At 36.6% G+C, this 19,569-nt stretch overlaps 1 protein-coding gene across 1 annotated transcript in view; it reads left to right on the top strand.

Annotated features, from left to right (window-relative positions):
• Positions 1-19,569, top strand: part of ZZZ3 (zinc finger, ZZ-type containing 3) — a 35,606-nt gene that overhangs the window by 9,873 nt on the left and 6,164 nt on the right. The window contains exons 2-8 of the mRNA XM_009884687.1: positions 6,814-6,952; positions 8,160-8,307; positions 8,389-8,507; positions 8,814-8,885; positions 9,063-9,164; positions 10,337-10,432; positions 17,300-17,452. Coding sequence (XP_009882989.1) covers positions 6,814-6,952; positions 8,160-8,307; positions 8,389-8,507; positions 8,814-8,885; positions 9,063-9,164; positions 10,337-10,432; positions 17,300-17,452 — 829 coding nt within the window. The remainder of the gene's footprint in view (positions 1-6,813; positions 6,953-8,159; positions 8,308-8,388; positions 8,508-8,813; positions 8,886-9,062; positions 9,165-10,336; positions 10,433-17,299; positions 17,453-19,569) is intronic.

Below are 19,569 nucleotides of genomic sequence, written 5' to 3'. Positions count from 1 at the left end.
GCTTGGAGAAGACACTTGAAATATAATTCAGTCATTTCATGTATAAAATGGAGATGCAGTTTCATTATTATCGCAGAAGTCTTTTTAAAGGTCTGAAGTATGAATATTAAATATAGATAAAGTACAGTAAATTACAGTATGTGTAAAGAGGTTAAGCTAGACTGGAAAACAATTTCATAATGAGTTGCAGAATTGGCTATATAAGTAGATTACTTTGGTCACGGTATCTAAGCATTAGGTAAGGAAAAACCTACCATATGCTGCTTTCTTCAGGTGAAGGTGCTTTTATAATTCCTGAAAGGAGTTGATATATACCCTTAAACTCTTTTCTGTTTCTGAAGGGACATCAAAGAGGGGCCAGGCTTCATCGGTCTCTTCTACTTCCTCGTTGCTGTTGTGTGTGTTCTACAGGTCTAGCATTGAATCCCAGCACTGTTTCCTAGTGCAGTAACAGATCTTTTTAAATCTCAGATGCACATCAGAATAATTTGCAAGAAACCGTACCGTGTCAAAATTACAGTATCATGACACTGTCAAAGATTTCAGGCCAAGCTTAAAAGCTGAGAACATTACCTGATATTTCTGAACTGAAGCAAACAAACCAACCCAAAACAAAACAAAACGCTTCTTTGAAATGAGAAGATTCTGTTTGATCTGAATTAAAGATTTCTCCAGGAAGCCAGTCTCTTGGTGCCTGGGGTTTCCCTTTTCCTACAGTAATTTGCATTCTTATAATATAATATGTTTAATATCCAAGTAGCTTAGTATCTAATAAATTGGGGTTTTTTTTCTGAATTGCTGTTAGTAGACCAAAATCCAGCGATGGATGACTAGGTGTAGGAGAGCAGGTTTTAATCTGTACTTTGCTAGAATGCCAGTAGATGGCAATAAAGCAAAGACTTGCTCAAATCCACCTGAATACTGATACCGATTTTGTGTCACAGCTCTTGTAAATACAAAAAAAAAGGTTGTTTTAAGGTAGATATTTGGTCTACATGTATTTTGGCCATTTTTTTTTATAAGAAGTGTATACTCCTTCATTTAAAACAAATCCTACCTACACAAGAAAAAATATTTCTAATATACAATTTAAATTCTATCAACACACGTTTTTACCTTCTAATCCCCCAAATTGATGTCACTATACTTTTTATCATATTGTGAATTATATTCACAGAACTGTAGAAGTGCAGTTAGTTTTGGGAGTGGAAAGTGATCGCCACCAGCTGCACAGCATTTTGTCAGTCAAGAGAGGATAAGTCACTTCTTTTTAACTAAGGATCAAAGAACATGTATTTGCAAGGTACTAAGTGATGATTGTAAGGCGAGTATAGTTTATAAGGTTACTTTTTTTTATTTCAAGTAATTTCTGTGAGCATCCAGACAATAAATTACAGGGAACACTGTATGCTGATTTTATTATCTAAATTACAAATTATTTCTTGCTACAGTTTTCCATTGTTAATAAGTGTCACCTTTGTCACCTGCTAGCTTTATAAAACATTTTTATATACTGTCAACTGTTTTAAACTGTGTAGAGTTGCATGAGTGATCTAACAATGATAAATATTTAAATAAGGGAAAAAATTATCGTTGTGAGAACAATGCAAGTGTGAAACTTTGAGGCTATCAAAGTTGCATGAGTTTATATATATAAGTAAATGTAGAATGTTCATTATATCATTACTTCAGAGGTGATTATACAAGGTTGAAAAAGATGAAGTAAGGGCTAAACTTTGGACTGGCAAGGATCTCCTTCAATTTATTTTCATTTGAGGGGAGAGTAGAAGTAATACTGCTGTTTCAGAGTCTCTAGCTTTAAAGGTGAGAAAATGCATTGTAATTATGTTGTAATATTAGATAAGGAAAGTCCAACAAATAGTGTACAGTAGTGTTTTGAGATGCCTCTTCTGAATTTCAAGTTTGTGTGTAAGTTTACTTTGAATAAAGATAGTTAAGATGAAATTTCTTCTTTTTATGGATAAGACCAATGGCAGAAAATTTCCTCATGTGTTCTTAAGTGTTTGAGTGTTAAGACTTTGTAGGGGGCTTGTTTTTAGAGGAGGCTTGGCATTTTTGGGGTGTTTGGTGAATGTTAGCAACAGCCAGCCGCTTTTATGTCTGCCCCTTACATTGTCCAATGGGACAAAACTGACGCTTCACATTTATTTACCACAATTTAACTGAAAAGCTTCGCTTATTTATTTTATTACAGCCACTAATTTGAATTAGCTACCTAAAAGTTAAAATCTTCATTTTGTAGTATCAGTTTCTTACATCACTCATTCACTTAAGGTTTAAAGTACAGTATGTTCTTCTCTTGAAGGGAGAAGAAACCTTCAGAAACCAGGGAGGGACTAGCCTCTGTGACTGAATGACTCCTATTATAATAATGAAATGAATTTATTTTAAAATGCTCAATAATGTGGCCTCTTGTACAGGCTAGTGTTGTCCTTTAGTATAAAAAATAAGAGTAAACTTAAGAAAAGTGCTATTCTTAAGGCACATATGCTCCGAATATATATAGTGCTTTCTAAAGCTCGTTGTTAGTTCCTGATGCAAAGAAAATAAAATCTGTGATGTAACTCTGTAAATAGTGTTAGCACAGAATGGAAAGAATGGGGAAAAAGAAGCATCTTGACAGTGGATCTCAGAAAACTGAATCAAAATGGAAATGGGTCTCCTTAAGTTACTAGCTACATTATTTTCTAGTCTTATCACAGACAAGAGAGGAGGCTGCTGTCCCCCTCATCACTACTAGAACAAGACTCATGGAAATGAATAGTGTAATAACTAATTGCATATGGCAGGACTTCCAGAAATATGGCTCTGCTATGTGATAGTTATTTTATGGAGCAATCCAAAAGAGTGAAGTAGTTGTCACTGCAGCAGAACAACTGAATCAGCTGGAACCCCTGCTCCTCAGCATCAGTCTTTAAGAAATGGCTTTCCTTTTTTAAGTATTGGTCCCTCAAAAACCCATTTTAATCAAGGTTTTACAGCATCAGTTTCTATACTATACTGAATTATTTAAGCTTTTATCTAGACGATTCCTGGCAATTAACATGATTTAAGAAATTACAAGAGTGTTTCAATACTGGGATTGTAGAAAAATGGAATTACATCTTGTAAAATGAAAGTTTTCCCACATAGAAAACTGCTTTGGGTTTTGTATGTGCTAACAATTTAGTAATTAGAACTGAGAAAAGAGTAACTTCAGTCAGTGTAGGGGGTATCGCTGTGAGTTTACTCAGATTATGCATTTTTAGTTGTATGAGTTTGTTTTGTTTTGGCAGAAGATGTGAGATAATTTTCCTTGGTAATACCTCACAGATCTTTCAGAGAAAATTATGTAACTGTAGCTAGATAATTCAGAGATGGTTGCTCTTTGATTGCCTCATTGAAGGATGGAGCCAGTTTTGCAGCAGACTAGTGAGCAAGGTTCCGGGTACTCTTTACCTTCTTTTTGGTTTTGGAGAATGTTAGCGCAACTGCAGGAGGTAGTTTGAATCGTAATTGTTGTGCTTATTTACAAAGAACCTTGGAAGATGGTTAATAAAATTGTTAGCCACTACTTTTTTAGGTTTTTGTTTGTTTTTTTTTTTTTTAAATAGTCTTGGAAATTGTGCATACAGTGTCTTTTGCTTAATGTGGCAGAAGTATTATGTTACTGTTTGAAACTAGGAAGCCAGAACAGACAGGGTCTTCAAGAAAGTGCTCAACGTGTGCGTTGTTATTTGGCTTCCTGCTTTTTCAGAGAAATACTTGGCTTTATTACAGTCATGTAGTGCCAGAGAACTTAAAGCCTGTACAAACCTGTGAAAACAGTAGTGGTTCGAAACTTAAAAGAATGTATGCAGACATTATAATACAGTTGGTTAAAAAGTGATGTTGGAATTTAAAAGGACATACAATGGTTTGGAGAGAATGCAGTACTGCAGCAAATCTAAAGTACCTTAATGTTGAATATGCAAACTATGTATTTCAGGATTAGTATTTTCAATTTTTTCTTGGCAACGTAAGACCCCAAAATGCACATTTTTGTGCATTTCAGTACTTCTGACATTCACTTGATAAAATTGCACTTATTATTGCTGGGCTTCAGAATATATTCATTCATAAAAACTGAATATGGAAGTTAAAGAAAATAGCTCTAAGTTAATACAGTTCTTTGGTGGAGGTGAAAAAAAGTGCCAGGAAGTCTTTTTGAACAGTTTGCTCAAAAAACCCTTTTTCTCTCTTGAATTATTTCGTGATAATAGTGCTATATAGCCACATATCAACATCACATGACGTGTTTGAATAATGCTGACATTCTTGTGATATTTTATGTATTTCCATGAAGACCAGATGTATCGCTTCTGAACCATTTATCTTCACATCTGTGATTGCTTCAGTGAGGTTACATGAACGTTTTAACAGGGGAAGTAATTGGGGTTCAATATTTTTGTTTTGTTTGTTATTTCTCCCCACATGTAATTTCGTCTCTTTCCATTCAGACGTAATTATTTAAGGCCACCTCATTAAGATGATTACTTCCCTTACTTCACACATGTATCATCATTAAATTAGCACTTCGTCTAAATCACCATGATTTGTTGCTTTTTTTCTACTATTTGTGTAAATGTTTTAAATGAAATTATCATTTCCTTTCAATTTCCTTTCAATTTCCTTTGGAAAAGCAACATTTAAATACCATTTGAATAAATGAGGTAAAATGGCTCAAGAAAAGAAAGGCAAGTATTTATTTAGCATCTACTTAGATGCAAATTTTTGTGTATGCTACTGAGCCTCTGTTACCATTACTAGAGTTAACTCCAGAGTCTTGTATAGAAGTTTTGGCACCTGCTGATAGAAAAGGCTTTGTGTTATCCAGGTTAAATATTTTCCTAGTTATCATTAAACTCTTCTGTGTTGTTTAAGCTGCATCTACATCAAACATGTTAGCAGCCTTGCCTGTGTTTCATTTCTCTGGAGTGTGCAAGGCAGGCTTCTGCATGAGCAGTGCAGTCTGTCTACCTGAGCATGGACAGAAGTTGCCCAGCACAAAGTTAGGCAGCAATCAGATGCTATTTGTAAAAACTAAGTAGAGATCTTAATTCTACATATGATGATTCCTGTAAGACTGTAACAATCTGAACTGCGGTATTGTCTCAGGCCAATTTTGTTATGCCTTCGCTATTTTTGTAAGTTATTTCTGGAGTTCATTTTTTGCCTGTTCAAGAATAGCCCAATTATTTATCTTGCTTTGTGCAAAGTTATGTTGTTTAGAAGAAGTGGGAGCACTTTCCTAGTAATGGAAATCTTCCACTAGTATTGCAATATTAATGGCCTATTTAACAAGCATTTTAGGTCTTGGTTGCCTATAACCTGAATGTGTGCAGACAAATTCAAATAATAATAAACTCACAACAGAATTGTATCCTACTGTTTTTAAACAAGCTCAGTATTTTAGTTTCAAACTTTAGAATGTATGGCTATATTATATGTTTTCAAATATTACGTTTGAGTGGAAAGAAAATTACCCTTTTTCATGGGGAGGCAGCGTTTAATGTCTAGGTAGAAACTTAAATATTTGATGGTACAAAGCCTATGTTTTGCCTTGAGGCTGTTACTTCCCCCCACTTAAAGCCTTACCCACTTACCAGTGCAGTCAGTTGAAAAATTTGCGTTTGCTCAGTAGCCTCTGGATCTTTTTTGTAATACCTGTGGAATTCAGCATGTTAGGCTTGTCTTTGTTTTAGCAATAATAGAATAGAAATTTTACTGAAATAGTGTAGTAGTGAACAGATCTTACCTGATTGTAATATACATTAGGCTGCATTTTGTGCTGAACTAAAATACAGTTGTAGTATTAAATGTCAGAAAACATTTCCATTAAAAAAGTTGATACTCATGGCCCATGTTGTCGCAAATTATTATGTAACTACATGATTCAGAAACTGAAGTGGACAACTGTAACTATAAAGCTAATAAAAGGTATTAAATGTTGTTACGTACTTTTTTAAAGGCTGTGTTCCAATATTGTATGAATTCTTGCCTCTGAGTTGGCTTTATGGAAAACAGTTTGGGAAGCATACGTTATTTGGTATGAGTACAATAATCACCTCAGTGACTCTCAAATGTATCTGTTAAACAGACTCAAAACTGTGTGTGCATCTGGGATGGCAGGTTTGAGGGAATGCTGGCATTTTCATTCAACTTCTGTATTCTTAGAGGAATATCTTTTGTATGTATTTATTTTGCACATTACTTATTTCTTGGTTTATCGTTATGTTTTGTAAATGATTCTCATATTCTGCTGGAAGGTGAGGCTTATATGAGATGTTTACGTACAGTTCCTGAGTCATTCCTGTCCATCCTGTGGGTGGTTGAGCGAAACGTTAACATTCTGTGGCAGAGTTGTTTGTATTGGGGTAGAAGGAAGCTGATTTTGAAGTGGAAGAGAAATAAGGTCATTCTGTTTGTGTTTTGTTTTTTTTTTTAACTTTGTAAGCAAAGCTTGTTGGTTGTAGCTATTGCAAATATGAATAGCTTGTCCCTGATACCATATTGTTTTAGCTAGTGTAGCGTTTACTTTTAGAGGAAATCACTGGGGGTTTAAAATATTTTCTTAATGGGTTTATATAAATTCGTCTACTACTTCAAATAGGTTTGATACAGTTTTTTTATATAATTCAGTAAAAATGTCAATGAACTGTTTCAGATAAGAAATCTGGTAGATACTAGTAGATAATCATGGCTAATATTTAGATTGGGGAGTTTTCACTTTTAAAGACAAATTTAGTGAGATGTTTTCCTTTGTCTCTGTAGTTATCAGAGACTGTTACAGACGATTGCTGTACTCGAGGCTCAACGTACTCAAGCAGTTCAAGACCTTGAAAGTTTAGGCAGACACCAGAGAGAAGCACTGAAAGATCCTATTGGATTTGTGGAAAGACTCCAGAAGAAGGTATTTCAATGGGCTTTTCTTAAGTCTTACTCGGATTTTTATTATTATTTTTTTTAATAACTAGTAATTCATCATCTATAGAAATCAGAGAATTCTAAATACTTGTGGAAACATTATGAGTTTAAAATCCTTTCTCTGCTGAGCAAAAATGGCCCTTATTAAATCTGTAAGACATAGGTCTTCAGTGATTTTATATGGTATGCTTTCTTTCCTTTTTTTGGTATGTAGAAGTGTAATCCTTAAATTTCTAATTGTAATGTAGGTATTTTGAGACGACCTGAAATCCACAGGTGACTGGAAATACTTCATAGTAAGGCATCAGATCAAGAATTAATAACATTTCTCATTAGAGAAATTAAATGTTGTGCTATAAGGAAATTTGGTAGGGTACTTTTTAAAAGCAGGAAATTTAGTTCATAGCCTAAAACCAAAACAAATGCTAGAAAATGTACCTGAGTTCTGGGTAACATAATAGAATATTGTCTGATGGAGGAGATGTGAAAACTTCTTTTTAAGTTTTAAAAAAATTGCAGTAACAAGGATACTGAAAAAATGTTTAAAGCTTGAATACTTTCTTGCTGCCATGTCTACCAGTGGCAAACACACTTGACCTTCTAGTATGATAGCAACACGTTGTATTTCAGTGAAGAGTGAGGTAGGTATTTTATGGTGTTCTTTTCCTAGGTTTGTAGAGACCTGGGTTTAAAGAGAGGTCTGATATAAGCCCAATGGTCTCTGTAGTTGTCAGCAAAATCAGTGTAAAATATACACTTTTTTATTTCTTTGATGGGAGGACTTTAGGTTTATCAGACAAGAAAGTCCTGTAGTTTTCTGTGTTAAGAAAGGTACAGATCCTGGGCAAACAGTATGTTTAAACAAAATAAAAGACAGATAGACAGTAACAGGATATGGAACTCGGACACACCTAATTTCAGCTGTGAAATACAGGCTTTAAAGTTTTATGCTCAATAAGCCATCATTGACCGTGCTGCTGCATATTTTATGCACTGTTGTGTATTATTCTTGAAAGATACCTTCTCCTTAAAAAGACTGTGTTGCATGGCACTTAAAAAATCTGATTTTCAATGTTGCTGTTACCTAAAAAGCAGTATCAGGTTTTCATAAGTTTTCAGGATTCATAGTTTCTTGTTTGGATGTACAGCTATTGTGTTAAATATTGCTTTTCACTTTTCACTCTTTTTTTCAGGTTGATATGGGTCTTCCATATCCTCAGAGGGTTGTTCAGCTCCCTGAGATTGCCTGGGACCAATACACCACTAGCCTTGGAAACTTTGAGAGAGAGTTCAAAAACCGAAAACGTAACAGTAGGAGAGTGAAGCTGATCTTTGACAAAGGTAAAAGGAAAACGAACATATGTTACAAGAAAGAAATGACCAGTGTGGAGATTAATAATTCGTTTTTTGTGTTGCTTACAGTAGGCATACCTGCAAGACCAAAAAGTCCTTTGGATCCCAAGAAGGATGGAGAGTCTGTTTCATACTCTGTCTTGCCTTTAAGTGATGGTCCAGAAGGTTCTACAAACAGTCGTCCACAGGTAGTTGTTACAAAAAGAAAGATAAAATTGTACAAAATTAGCTTTTTATTTTTTTCTTTTTTAATATGGGTATGCAGGTAATCTTAACTGGTACTTCCAACGTTAGTGTTGGTGGTGACATTTCATTCATGTACTCAAATCAGAAAACATTTTTTTTTTTGGCTTAGGCAGATTTTATTTCAGATTTTCATGCATTTATTTGGTTTAGGTTTGGTTTTACTTAGGTAGGAAAGGGGTTAAAATCAAGTTATCCTAACTGTACTGTTTCTAAATGCATATTCCATTTTATACGCTGTATTGGAGCAGATGATAAGAGGACGACTTTGCGATGAGACCAAACCTGAAACTTTTAACCAGCTGTGGACTGTAGAGGAACAGGTAATGGGAAACTTCCATTTTGTAGCTGTGGTAGCATATATGAGAATAAAAGCAAATTGTGAAATAACGTTTAAAGCACTTAGAAGTTCAGAGTCACATCTCTGTAGATACTCATCTTTTGACAACTCATACCTCTACTAAGAAAGATGTATTTATTTTTTTTCCCTGTTGATTTAGAAAAAACTTGAGCAATTGCTTTTGAAGTATCCGCCAGAGGAAGTAGAGTCCCGACGGTGGCAGAAGATAGCTGATGAATTGGGAAATAGAACAGCAAAGCAGGTAACAAGTAAAACACTTGGAGGAGTAATCCCTTGCCTTGACTTTTTGTTTTCTTTTGTTTGTTAAAGCTTTTTAGGAGGCACTGATAAGTGTTGAAGAGAAAGCTGGATACAGTCTCTTAAGTCTGCATTTCACTAACAGCAATGTGACTCTTATTCTCGATCTCAAATCTAGAATTTTAAAAGTGCCCCAAAGCCCACGAGAAAGCTCCCAGACCTAGTTGTTCATTAGATTTTGACAGCATGCATTTAATTCTATATAACAAGTATAGTGACAACAACTGTTCTCAGACTGAGTTACATTGGAATGCTAAATTTCCTGCACCTCAGTGTTGTAGAATGGACAGACATTTTAATACTCACAGGCGGAAAATGAATTCTGTACTGAGGCCAAGATCCACAAAAGGACACAGTTGTAGAGACACTGTTTCTGCATCTGACTTACTGGGATTTTTCCCCTAAAATGACATAATTTGTCCATTTTGACCAGAAGTAAAAAAATGCTGATGTCCTGTGTTCACATTGTTTTAATTTCTCCTATTTCAGTTGTATGCTTTCAAGTAAAAATATACTTAAGTATTTCAATATTACCATATCTGTGATCATATCTATACTTACAGGTGTATTTCTCCATACATTAAAAAATTAAAATACCGTAAATCATAGAATGATTTGGGTTGAAAGGGACCTTAAAGATCATTGAGTTCCAACCCCCCTGCCATGGGCAGGGATACCTTCCACTAGACCAGGTTACTCAAAGCCCCATCCCACCTGGCCTTGAACACTTCCAGGGATGGGCTTCTACAGCTTTGTCTGGTTTCAGTACTTCCTTATTTCATAAATAAAATATGGAAGTACTTTCTGTATGCTAACTATGCATAATTTATCTGTTTTAGTTAAGAAAGAATAGGTTTAGCTTCAACAGGTAACAAACTGCTAAAATTCTTTCGTTTCCATCACAGTTTTTGCTAGATTTCCTGTGTACTTTTAAACAATGGTAAGTTTTTTTTCTGAAAGCCTTTGAAGTGGCTGGAGCTACTACAAATGCAACATTAGATAATGGTTGGAGGAGTCGTTGCAAAGTAGAAAATGGGGACTTTGAAGTGAACTTTGAAGTGAAGTCTTGTTGCATTTATTTTGCAACTTAATTTTCGCATGTTGTTTTTTTCCTAGGTTGCCAGTAGAGTGCAAAAATATTTTATTAAACTGACCAAGGCTGGTATTCCAGTTCCAGGAAGAACTCCAAACTTATATTTATACTCCAAAAAGGTGAGACAATATTACAGCAGAAATTCTGTATTTCTGTTTGCATTTACATGCTAATTGAGTCTGAATCATTAACATTTTCAATGGACTTAATTAGTGCTTTCTTACCAACTAGTTCCACCTTGCATGCATTTCTTAGTTAATAAAGTATCTTTTTCTTTTGCCATTAGTACTGTAGAGTGAGCTGGGTGTTATTCTAGTTTCATATCAACATCTGTTAATTACCTCTCTATCGGATAATCTCGGGGACATGAACTGTCAGAAAAGAGAACATAGCAGTCAGATTGCAGGCTGAACTAACAGGGTTCAGTGATTGTTCTTGGGGTATTTTTTCCTCATTTGTAAATTTACTGTAGTTGATCTAGAAGAGCATAATGCAAACCCTGTTGGAACAGGATAAGGAGCCCTATAACTCATTTTGTACAGTCATCTTCTAATTAACAAAACCAAAGACAGTTATGTACAACTGAGCATACTCAACTATCACAAGCATAGGCTTAAGGCTGAAATGTCATGTCTTATTTTGGTTTGCACCATACATGACCGTTAAAATAGAATGGTCGTATAAATGACTATTAAAGAAAGTTGCTTTTCCTGATCAGAGAATCATAGAATACCAGGGTGGAAGGGATGTCAAGGATCATCTGGTTCAACCTTTCGTGGCAAAAGCACAGTCTAGACAAGATGGCCCAGCATCCTGTCCAGCTGAATCTTAAACGTGTCCAATGCTGGGGAATCCACCACTTACCTGAGGAGATTGTTCCAATGGCTGATTGTTCTCATTGTGAAAAATTTTCCTTGTGCCCAATCTGAATCTCCCCAGGAGTAACTTGAACCCGTTACCCCTTGTCATTTCCATATGACTCCTTGTAAAAAGGGGAGTCTCCATCTTCTCTGTAGCCGCCCTTTAAATACTGGAAGATGGCGGTAAGGTGTCCCCTAAGCCTTCTTTTCTCATGGCTGAAGAAACACAGTTCTTTCAGCGTTTCCTCATGTGGCAGTCTTCCTAATCATTTGATCATCTTTGTGGCCCTTTTCTGGACCCTTTCCAGCCTGCCCACATCTTTTTTGTATAGCGGGGACCAAAACTGAGCACAGTATTCCAGGTGTGGCCTGACAAGCGCTGAGTAGAGTGGGATAATGACTTCTTTATCTCTGCTGGTGATGCCGTTGTTGATGCATCCAAGCATCCTGTTGGTTTGCTTTGCCGCTGAAGCACACTGTTCACTCATATTGAGCTTGTTGTCAACCAGGACCCCCAGGTCCCTTTCCACAGAGCTGTTCCCTAGCCAGTTAGATTCCAGTCTGTGCTGCACTCCTGGATTATGGTTTCCCAGGTGCAAGACCTTATGCTTGTCCTTGTTGAACTTCATAAGGTTCTTGTTCGCCCACTCTTCCAGCCTATCCAGGTCTTCCTGCAGGGTGGCTCTCCCTTCCAAAGTGTCCACTCCCCACTCAGTTTGGTATCATCAGCAAACTTCGTCAGGGTGAGCTTCATCACATCATCCAGATCACTTATGAAGATATCAAACACCGTTGGGACCAATATCGATCCTTGGGGGACCCCACTTGTAACAGTTTGAGAAAGAGCTATTTACCACCACCCTCTGAGTGTGGCCTGGCAGCCAGTTCCCCACCCACCGCACAGATCATTTGTCCAGACTGTTACGCATCAGTTTCTCTAAGAGGAGGCTGTGGGGAACCGTATCAAAGCTTTGGAGAAATCCAGGTAGGCAATGTCCACTGCTCGTCCCACATCAACCAAGCAGGCAAGGCGATCAGATTTGTCAAGCATGGTTTGCCCTTGGTGAATCCATGCTGGCTTTTCCCAATCATGTGCTTTGTTTGACTTACGATAGCCCCCAGGAGGATTTGCTCTATAACTTTCCCAGAGACTGAAGTACAACTGATGGGCCTATAATTTCCTGGATCCTCCTTTAAGCCCTTCTTGTAGATGGGGGTGACATTAGCATTCTTCCAGTCTTCTGGGACATCTCCCAGTGTCCATGACTTCTCAAAGATTATGGAGAGCAGCTTTGCAATGACGTCAGCCAGCTCTCTTAACACCCTCAGGTGGATAGCATCAGGGCCCATTGATTTGTAGGAGTCAAGCTCCTGTAATAGTTTCCATACCAACTCATCCTTCACTGACCATGGGTCTGTGTTTACATCAACCTGGATTTTTGTTCCCAAGGCCTGGGCCCCAGCAGTGCTCGTAAAGACAGAGGTGAAGAAAGCGTTGAGAACCTCTGCCTTTTCAGTGTTGTTGGTGACTGGTTCACCTCTCCTGTTTGTCAGCAGGCCAGTATTTTCCTTCTCTTTCTGCTTGTTGTTTACGTACCTGAAGAACCCTTTCTTGTAGTTTTTGATATCTCTGGCCAATTTCAATTCGAGCTGAGCTTTTGCTTTTCTAACTGCATCTCTGCACACCCTGGCAATGCCCTTGTAGTTCTCAATGGGTGTCTGTCTGCTTTTCCACCTTTGGTACACTTTTCTTTTGGTTTTGAGCAGACTCAGAAGCTCACAGTTAAGCCAAGGGGATCTCTTGCTCTACCTGCTTCCCTTACCTTTAAAGGGGGTGAACTGTTTTTGTGCTTCCAGGAGAGTGTTCTTGAAAAACTCCCAGCACTCGCTAACTCCTGTATCCTCCATGGAAGCCTTCCACAGAATCCCTCCTAAGTGAGCTGAAGTTTGCTTTTCTAAAATCTAAAACCTTTGTACTAACCTTCAGCATGCTCAGCAGGATCCCACACTCCACGATATTGTAATCACTGCAGCCAAGGCTATGACTAACAGAGATATTACAAAGCAAGTTTTCTTGGTTTGTGTGTAGCAAGTCCAGCAGTCCCTCGTTCCTAGTTGGCACATCTAACATTTGTGTGAGGAACCAGTCCTCTACACATTCCAGGAACTTGATGGATGACATGTGAGCTGCTGTATTGTTCTTCTAACAAATGTCTGGGTAATTGAAGTCACTCCTAAGAACCACGTTTTGTTGACCCGAAGCTTGCTTAAGTGACCCAAGTATTGCTTCGTTGGCCTTATCGTCTTGGTTTGGAGGTCGGTAGCAGAGGCCTACTGTAAGATCCCTCTTGGAGATGACCACTCTGATCTTGGGCAAGAGGCATTTGATCTTGGAATGAAAAGAAATGTGGTCCTGAGAAACTTTCTTAGTCTGCAAAAGAAAAGACTAGATTTTTGTGCAGACTAGTCATATATTTTGATATAAATAATGTAGTACTCTTGGGTACTAATGGGGACCCTAGACATTTGAAGAGAGCAGTCTCAGATTTTGTGGGGGTTTGGTTTGTTGGGGTTTTTTTGGTTACCATTGTATTTACAGAAGTTCTTTAAAACCTGTTACAATGGCGTTTTGTAGAATGACATTACTGTTTTGCATCCATGTGATGTTTTCTGATTAAGAATAGAGTAAGCCTTACGTTGATTCTGCAAAAGGGCAAATTTGCAGATTTAGTCCTGTGAAAGGTTGGGAACAAAAGTTACTGCCAGAGGAGCCTGACAGAAAGATCTACCACAGCTCATCTCTAACGATTTAAGATGTTACACCCATCGAGTTTTCTCCTAGTATTCTCTGAAATTACTGCAAACAATGACTGCTCGTATGAGAGGCTTTCCAGTTTGCCATCCATCACGGTAATGCTCTATAAACAGAGGGAGGAAAGGTGCAGGCATGACTGTCCGGTGCCTTGTCTATTGGAAAAGTGCTCTCTGGCAAAAGAACCAAAAAAAAGCTGGAAACATTGGTGCCTTAAATACTGTGGTGAGATTTGTCTGTTAGAACTCTAAGTTGTACAATTTACCATATTTGGGGGGCTAATTCCAAAAGAGGTTGAAAATTTATTTTTGAAAATTATAATCCTTTGAGTTCTTTATGCCACCTTACCATTTTATACGACTGTAGTCACATTTCTCTTCTTTCCTCTTAGTTTTATTTGGAAAAACTGTTATTACAGAATGTGAGCAGTGCTGCCAGGCAGCAGATCACTGTATTTGATAAATAGTGGGAACATTTAATCAGTACATGTGTGACATTTTAACCATATTTTTCACTAATTGGAACAGCGATCCATAAAGTTCTTTAACCCCTCTGATGTGTGTGCAAACACAGCATAACCAAGAGTGAAGCATATTTTTTATAAAATTTTTAACATTCTCATACTACAATGGTAATGCTACCACCCTACAGATCTTTCTTAAACTTACGTGTAGAACAAATCTAATACTTACGTCTGTTTTCACAGTATGATTCATATCCTTGTTACCAAGTCATAAGAGTAAGGTCATTGTGCCCTGGTTTGGTATTAAGGTAACGTTTCCATTTTATATTTGTATCCCACGTAAGAAATACAGCAGATGAAAAGATCAAACAAGTTGCGTATGTGGGGGAATTGAGCTCTCAGTCTGCTAATATAACTGTCTACTTAGAGCACAGATTGACAGCACTGTACCAGGCTGTAGTTATTCCCAAGTCTCCAATGGAGATAACATAATGTGGCAGAAAGGAAATGCACGGGGTATTGGAAGCGTGGGTCATGCTTATGCTGTGCTCATCCTTATTTTGATACTGAGTATGCACATACGCGGTAAACTGTGGTATCTGCTTTATTGCCAGTAATAGAAGTATGAAAATTGGATGCTGATACTTAAAGCACACATCTATGGGAGAATAAAAACCATAGCTATATTTAATGCAAATAGTTGTGTCAAAAGGGATGCTTCATAAGAAGGTACTTGCATTTCTCCATGGGAATCGCCTCGGATGCTTTTTTTAAATGGTTACCGGGGAGGTGAGAAGCCTATTCAGTTCTTGAACATCTTGTTGAAGTTACTCTGTATATCTCCTCATATGGCATAATGTCTCTTCTGATAAGTGATACAGGAAATTAAACAGGATGCATCAGTTTATTTTCCGGTATAACGATCAGCTGCTATTGGTGAAAATAAAACTGAGTCAGAGATTTAGGACTCTAGTATTCAGTTCTTCAATTATGGCTTATAATTTTCAATTTAATGCTTATATAATATCATTAGTGCACCTGCTTTTAAACTTAATCCAGAAGATACATTTCCCACAGGAAAAATGATTTTTTAACTGTCTGCTTTTATGTAGTGTTTTAGTTCATTCTTCACCAGAAGTAGAATCATGTTAAAAAGAGAATTCAAATCCTCAGTTAAATTCCTGGGTCATAACTGTATGCGTAACAGTGCTACTATTTAAGCATAGACACAGTTTTTCTTTCTTGACTTCCGCATCTAGTGTTGAACACAGATCTGTTTTCTATTAGCAGAATATTAAAAGCACTGTATCAGCTGAAGCTGAAATACCATCTAAGCTTATAAATGGAAGTATTTGGGGGGGAAAAGGGGTGTGTGTTTGAAATCTTAAAGGAAACCAGAAAAGCAGCAAAACACAGGAAGTCCATGATCATAAGGCAGAAGGTGGAAAAATTCAACACAATGGATAGTAAATTAGTCTTCGAACAAAATGTTCGGTTTTATTCTTTGCACTGTAGTTCTTCTGAGGTGCCAGCTTCCAGTCATTACTACAGACTTCATCTCTTCCCTTAAGAGCGAATGGTGTTAGTCTCAATTCCTTATTATAGTTCTGTCTGCGTAGCTACATTCCATCTAAGATAATTTGTGTGATTTTTACCTTTGATTTTTTTAATTGTGCACAACTGTAAAATAATGCCAGATCCCTCTTTAGACATTGAATCCATATTTAGTGGTAAATGGTTGTATTATACTATTACAGGTTTGTAGCTGATTTAGGAACCTTTGGGATAAGAAGTCTTGCATAAAAAGGGAAAGTATTAACTATTGCAAAAATTCCTTATGCTTTGTCTGTATGACAGAAGCTAGACACAGTGTAAGACAATCTTCTCTTCCATGATTATGAAAAAAGCGCTTTTCATACTTCTGGATTTTGATTCACACTGTTTTCTTTAAATTGAGGAATGTAAGATTTGACGTTTAAGATGTCAAAATGCTGGTCTGGAAAGTAGCTAAGTAAAAAGTTGAGTCAGTTTCATTCACCCTGAATTATTCTTTTTTTGTTATTTAATATTCTTCCATGGGGAATAAGTAATAGGGGCTGAGTGCCTTTAAGTAATCTATTTTAAAACTGCCATGCATTGTACACCTTCAGACAGCATTAAAGTTGAAAGGTTTTAGATATACGCTAATGGAGTAATTTATCTCATCTAACATTTTTTAGGTTCCTTTTCCAGTCAGTGGCAATGAAAAAGAACCTTCAGAGAGCAATTCTTTCTAACTCTTAGAAACCTCTTTTATGGTGGAATGAATTGCCTTTCCTCTCCCTGGACTAGGAAAGAAATCTGGACAATTAGCCTAGACTTAGATTATCTAAGGCATAAATCAATACAAGTTGATGATAAGTGTCAAGCATGGACTAGTCTCTTGGGTCTTGGACCTGTGTAAAATGACTTCTTTGTTTAGTCCTGCATTCACACCATTCATGAGTCTTGGAAGTCTTTTAATATCTTTGCACTTCAGTACTTGGTCTTCAAAACTGTAGCAGCTTTCTTTTCTGTTTTTCTATTGTTGTCCGTCTCATTTATTTAGCTGGTAGGGTTTTTGTGGCAAGGACTCTTTCTTACTGGGTTCTTCCCAAAGAAGTGTTGCACTGTTCATCTGATTTCACTTGTTATGGGGGAGAACAACTCCAGCTGTATGAGACTCTGATAGAGAGGTTTAACTGAAAATAATTGGAAAGATGATTGACTGTATAGTGCAAAAGAGCAAATTTCTGGCAAGGTTTTATCGATGAGGATTACTTAAATAATAACCAAAGAATGTTTTTAAAAATATATCATTTTTTCACTGTAGTCATCAAGTAGACGGCAGCATCCTTTAAATAAACATCTTTTCAAACCTTCAACTTTCATGACATCTCATGAACCTCCAGTTTATATGGATGAAGATGATGACAGATCCAGTTTTCACAGCCATATGGATACTGCAGCAGAAGAGGAAGTGTCGGTATGTCATTTAAATCACTCAAAGAATGTCTTACTGTCATTTTAACCTTCTTTACTGAATAATATGAGGGTTAAGCATCCTTGCCATAAAATAAATATCATCAAGTAAGTACTAAATTGTGGTAAGATTCATGAGCCATTTTGAATTATAAACACATCATTAATATAAAGACCCATAATTACAGAAAATTTAGACTAATTCAGAAAGGAAGTAGGTAAAAGTAGTAATGAACAGTTTTGTCCTGAAACAGGTCTAAAAAGTTTTAGTTGCATATTTTCAAAAAGTGATCTGACATGAGATCAGTTTGAAAAGAATATAAACTATATAGTTATGATTCTGGTTAAAGATATGTTGTATTAGAAAAGTTACGTAGAGCCCTGGTAAAATTGGAATGCTGTTGGCATCGCTGCTTTTTGTCTTCCTTCACTGGCTGAATTACTTATGTGGGTTTTTTTTAAATCCGCTTCAAAGCGCGAACTAACAGACTGAGTCATCAACCAGCAAATGTATTTGTTTCTAGAGGCAAATTCTAGTAGACATCCTAACCCAATGTATTATTACATCATGTAGTGTTCCACTTTCCTAATTTATCACATGCAATAACACTACAAGAATTGAAACATATGTCTTGCCCACTTCCATATAGCAGGACTATATCCTACCACTAGGATGCTGGGGACAATTCACAGCTGGTGTGAATCACTGTGGCTTTACTGCACTTACACTGAAGAAACTGACTTGTTAATTTTTTTTTTGATTGGGTTTTTTTTGTTGTGATCTTAGTGACATCTTTTGTGTGAAAAGCTTGTTGCATAACAGAAGTATTAAGGCCACCCAGTATAAGTCCATTCATTTGCTTTATTGACTTTTTTACATGCACTGCATAATCTCCCTTAAATTATTAAATTTGCTCATCTGTTACTCAGTCTTAAATCCCACCTTCACTCACGTTCCGTATTCTCTCTCTGATGGTCTTTTGGTTCATCTACAGACATTCCTGATAACTTCATGTTCCAATAGGAACCTTAAAAGGCCTGGAAAGAAGAAAGCATATTAGAAGACATGCAGATAACTTATTTATCTCAATGGAACTGTTTTTGAGCAGTCATTCTTTCATTCTGTATTGTTTTTAAATACATATTTTCTAATTGTTCTGAGTATTTTCCTAAGGCATTTTGGTTTTGCTATGGTGTCCTATCTCTGATAAATATAGGCACCCTAAATTAACTGGGATTTATTTTAATTTGGGCAGAAGTTGCTGGTTTACTTTTTTGCAGTGATGATGGTGGACTTGTGGCCTTTTTTCTCATTCTTTTTCTTTTTTTTTTTTTTTAAATTTGGTTTAATCTTTTCTTTCTTCACTAGTGCAGCATTTCCAGATGGATATATTTCTGGCTTGCAGTAATATAGAAAGACGCAGGTGAGCTCAGTTGCCAAAAAGATCCCCATTATCAGTGTAAAATGAAAGCAGTTTGGAAGAAAAAGGAGGTCATGAACTATATTCAAAATGAACGTACAGGTTTCTGTTCTAATGTTAAGTCAGGTCTCTTAGTGACAGTCACTGTCTTGGGGTAAAATACTTTGCATCAGCATGGTGGAGAAGAGATTCAGTGTAGCAAGAAAATTATAGGAAAGGTTTTCTTTCAGTTCTTTACAGTGGGAGTACCTGGTGCTGTTTCCCTGTAAAGACAAAAGGTGTAGCCTGGATATTACCAGCTCGAGTGGCATAATCATTCCTGTAAAATTGTTTTAGTGTAAATGAGTTATTCTCGAGTGAAGACTCTCTATTCCCAACAGAGTGAATTTACTTTTGAGTTACGATTACTTCATTTTGTGAGTAGTCTAATTATTCTAGAATACAACTGCTTACTCTTCCAGAATGAAGTGTCCACACAGGGAGCTATTACAGCATAGTTTATTCGATATACAGTTATTTTGTGCCAGGCAGTTTTTCTCAGAAAAATAACTTTTGAGATTTGCATGGAAGGTGAATCCTTGTTTTATATTCAGAGAACGTAGCTTATCACCACACAATTTAATCATGTCATTTAACCTTGATTTTTCTGAACATTTGCAGTATAGTCCTTTATATAGGTTCATAATTACAATTAGATAAT

The sequence above is a fragment of the Charadrius vociferus genome, unplaced genomic scaffold (assembly GCF_000708025.1).
Source record: "Charadrius vociferus isolate BGI_N301 unplaced genomic scaffold, ASM70802v2 scaffold163, whole genome shotgun sequence".
Taxonomy (NCBI): Eukaryota; Metazoa; Chordata; class Aves; order Charadriiformes; family Charadriidae; genus Charadrius; species Charadrius vociferus.
Note: the sequence above shows the minus strand (reverse complement) of the source record. Positions and strands in the feature narration are given on the sequence as shown.